We start from the raw sequence: 3,595 nt of genomic DNA, 5'->3' as shown, positions 1-3,595 counted from the left end.
CCATAGTCTCAGATCTAAAAATAAATAAATAAATAAATAAATAAATAAATAAATAATAAAAAAAGTACTAAACTGGATGTTTTTCCTGGGTTGTAATATTGTGTCTTTCACCTGGAAATGTGGATATAATGTAACATTAAAGAGAAAATATATATATATATTTAAGGTACATAAATGGACTTTTAAAGGTACACTATCACTATACTATTTTACAAGTAAGAAGTTACAGGTACAAAAGGTACCACCCCAGCGACTTGGAATGGTACAGTTTAGTACCATTGTTTTCTGGAAGTGTACGCTATAATCAGCGATCTATTAGTCAAGCAGGGCAACAAATAATAATAATAATAATAATAATAATAATAATAATAATAATAATAATAATGCTCCCTGGGATAGGCTCCAGGTTCCCCGTGACCCTGAAAAGGAGTAAGCTGTAGAAGATGGATGGATGGATGGATATTAATAATAATAATAATAAGAAGAAGAAGAAGAAGAAGAAGAAGAGGAAGAAGAAGAAGAATGCATCTTGGTATTATGTTATGGCGACTTGACTTCTTCCCAACTATAATGTCTAGTCAGACATTATAATTGTTTTAAAAAAAAAAACTTTTCCTAAACGGAGTAGAAAGCAGTGTCATGATGTAACTGGATAAACGGTGGAAACCCACTGTACCTGTGGCTGCGGAGGCGGGAAACTCCTCACGTGACTCACCATCGTCCTTATAAATAAGGTGAGTATGTGGGACTACAAATACAGAGGTATCTCAGTGCTTCAAAGCTTACGGATAAAGAAGCGTCCAAACTCATATTATAGGTACTCGTGTAGTAAGTCACGTTCTTCTGACCATGAACCCTTTTCAGCAGCTTGCGCTCATTGCGGTGATGCTCGTGTGCGCGCTTGGCGCTCCAGTGCGCGTCGCCGAGACCAACTACACGGACGGCATGACACTGGTACTGGGGCTCAACGAAAAAGCCAGACAGTTGTACCAAGAGGTGAGTGCTAACATGAATTTAGACACATTCCTTACGAACCTGTTCGAGGAATTTTCTCATTTCATCGTGTGTGTGTGTGTGTGTGTGTGTGTGTGTGTGTGTGTGTGTGTGTTTTCTTTTCTTGCATGATTGGGATGATTTAAATGATTTTATTTCGCAGAAATAAAAGTACTGTACTTTTTCCTGTCGTACCATTTAGTGTTTTAACTAGAAAGGCGCATATGTTGTAGGTTTAATGAACTTTTAATTACACAGGGAAGCTTTAAATCTTTGAATATCAAAGGTCCTTAATGGTTACGTATGTAGCTTAAATTATTTTAAAACTGTATATGATAGATGAAGACATACAAGTTAAGCTACAAAACTGATCCATTCCTTATCACTGGTGTTGTACTATCATTTTTTGCATCCTTTAATATGTATATTTAATCTTTAATCATGGATATAGCGTGCCTTTATATATATATATATATATATTACTTAAGGTATATAATTGTGCCATAATTATCTTTAAGTGTAAGGCTTTAAAGGTGCACTATCACTGTATACACCTTTCTAAAGGTACATAAGATGTATGCTTTAGGGTACCAAATCAGTCACAAGGAATGGTACCATTTAACACACTTTTTTAAAAACCTAACCATTAAAATGATGGGTTTGTAATACTATGTTAAATAACATCTATTATTATTATTATTAATATATTATCATAAATAATAATTCTGGTATTATTTTGTTTTAAAAGGATGGCACAATCAATATTTATTCTGTTTTCTTCAGGTGGAGACCCCGAGCGAGGTGGCTGCAGTCAGCGACCCTCCACTGATGATCAGGGCCGAGGACAAGTGCGATCCTGACAGTCTTAAGACCAACCCAGAGGTATAAAAAGTTTTCATTTTATAGTTGTACTTACACATGACTTAAAGTTATTTAGCAGTACTGGGATGTGAACTAATGGCATTCTTCAACTTAATGTGGACTAAGACATCTGTCAGTATTGCATGGAATATTAAAGCGTAATACATCCTGATTATAAAATAAACCGCTATAAATATTAAATATTATGTCCAATACATGGTCCATATTTAATCCAAATGATATATTTTTTCATTGACTCATTCTGGGGTTTTTTTTTTGTTTGTTTTTTTTTTCAGACTTGCCTGTCCAGGGTTGTTCTTGCTTTGAAGAATTATAGCAGGATTTTTGGGGAGAGTGGAATATTTCAGGGCCAAAACACCAAGTGTGACAAGTGGAGAGCAAATGCTACAGCTATAGCTGTGGTGACAGAACAAATCCTGGAAGCACTAAAGGTAACATTTCTTTAAACAAGCATCTAAATTTGGTTTTGATAATACAAGGAATTTGATGATACAAGGAAACAACTTCTTTTAGTTTTTAGTCTTAGCATTCATTAGATTTGTTTGTTGTATAAATGATATGTGTGCATGGGTTGAGTGTTGTGTTTGGTAAATGTTCTTGTGAATATAAATATTCTCAACCTGATCATCAAAATATCAAAAATTCAGAGCGCCAGGTTAACGCAGTTTAAGTGTCCGCAACTGTTGGTTTCCTCTGTTATATTTCTTTGACAATGTAACTGATGCATTATTGCTGCTAACTTTAATATCTGACCGCAGGAGCCATCTGAGACTCCAACACCTATGATGATGGCTAACTGGATGACCGAGGGCTACCTGTGCCGTGACAGCGTCGAGCGTCTGTACTCCTTCTCCATCATGACAGCTCGTGTCTTCAGCCATTTGTCTTCACTTCAACAGAATGTTTAGTGTTTATTGATTATTTATCATGATCATGTTGGTCAAAATTTGTTCAAACTTCTGCATTTTGCAGAAAGGTTCTCATGAGTTAAATAATAATGACATTGTGGAACTATCATGATAGAGAATCCTGAAAAGGATCTTCATGTTTTGCATAACATATTGTGTATTTATTAAGTTATTTATTTTAACAATATTTATTGCTATTTATTTCATCATTTTTGCTATGTGCTGAGTACATTACAGTATGTTACAGTGTAACTTTTTTTTTGTTTAAAAAAAAAAAACATTTAATAAAATTTTAAACAAGCTGTACAAAGCCCTCACTTCCGTGTATCACCCCCACCCCCTTCTCTTTAAACTGTATTTCCTATGAAATCATTACCCACAGAGGAACTCAGTTCTCAGTGTGGCAGTGCACCAATAAGGAAATGATATGGTCAATATGACTGAATTTCCCAATCTGCAGTCAATGTCGGTTTGTAAGAAGAGGAGGAAGGTGTGCTTTCCAAAAACATTCCCATTTTCTCTAAATGGCTTCCTGATACATTATAAACAAACTATTAAATAAATAGATGACTCTGAATTCTTCTAAGGTGCTTTTGGCCCAATGATTTTGGCCCAATAATTTTGCTTTATATATATATATATATATATATATATATATATATATATATATATATATATATATATACACACACACACACACACACACACACACACACACACACACACACACACACACACATATATATATATATATATATATATATATATATATATATATATATATATATATATATATATAAAGCTTAAAGAAA

The 3,595-nt window shown here is 33.9% G+C and overlaps 1 protein-coding gene across 1 annotated transcript; it reads left to right on the top strand.

Annotated features, from left to right (window-relative positions):
* The first annotated feature begins 789 nt into the window (after positions 1-789).
* Positions 790-3,012, top strand: LOC108275681 (interleukin-23 subunit alpha). Its single transcript, XM_017486595.3, has 4 exons — positions 790-996; positions 1,777-1,875; positions 2,151-2,306; positions 2,634-3,012. Exons 1-4 carry the CDS (start codon positions 850-852, stop codon positions 2,781-2,783), a joined length of 552 nt encoding a protein of 183 aa, XP_017342084.1. The 5' UTR covers positions 790-849; the 3' UTR covers positions 2,784-3,012.
* The last annotated feature ends 583 nt before the right edge of the window (positions 3,013-3,595 follow it).

This window comes from Ictalurus punctatus, chromosome 15 (assembly GCF_001660625.3).
Source record: "Ictalurus punctatus breed USDA103 chromosome 15, Coco_2.0, whole genome shotgun sequence".
In the NCBI taxonomy this organism is placed as follows: Eukaryota; Metazoa; Chordata; class Actinopteri; order Siluriformes; family Ictaluridae; genus Ictalurus; species Ictalurus punctatus.
This window is presented reverse-complemented; position numbering and strand designations above follow the sequence as displayed.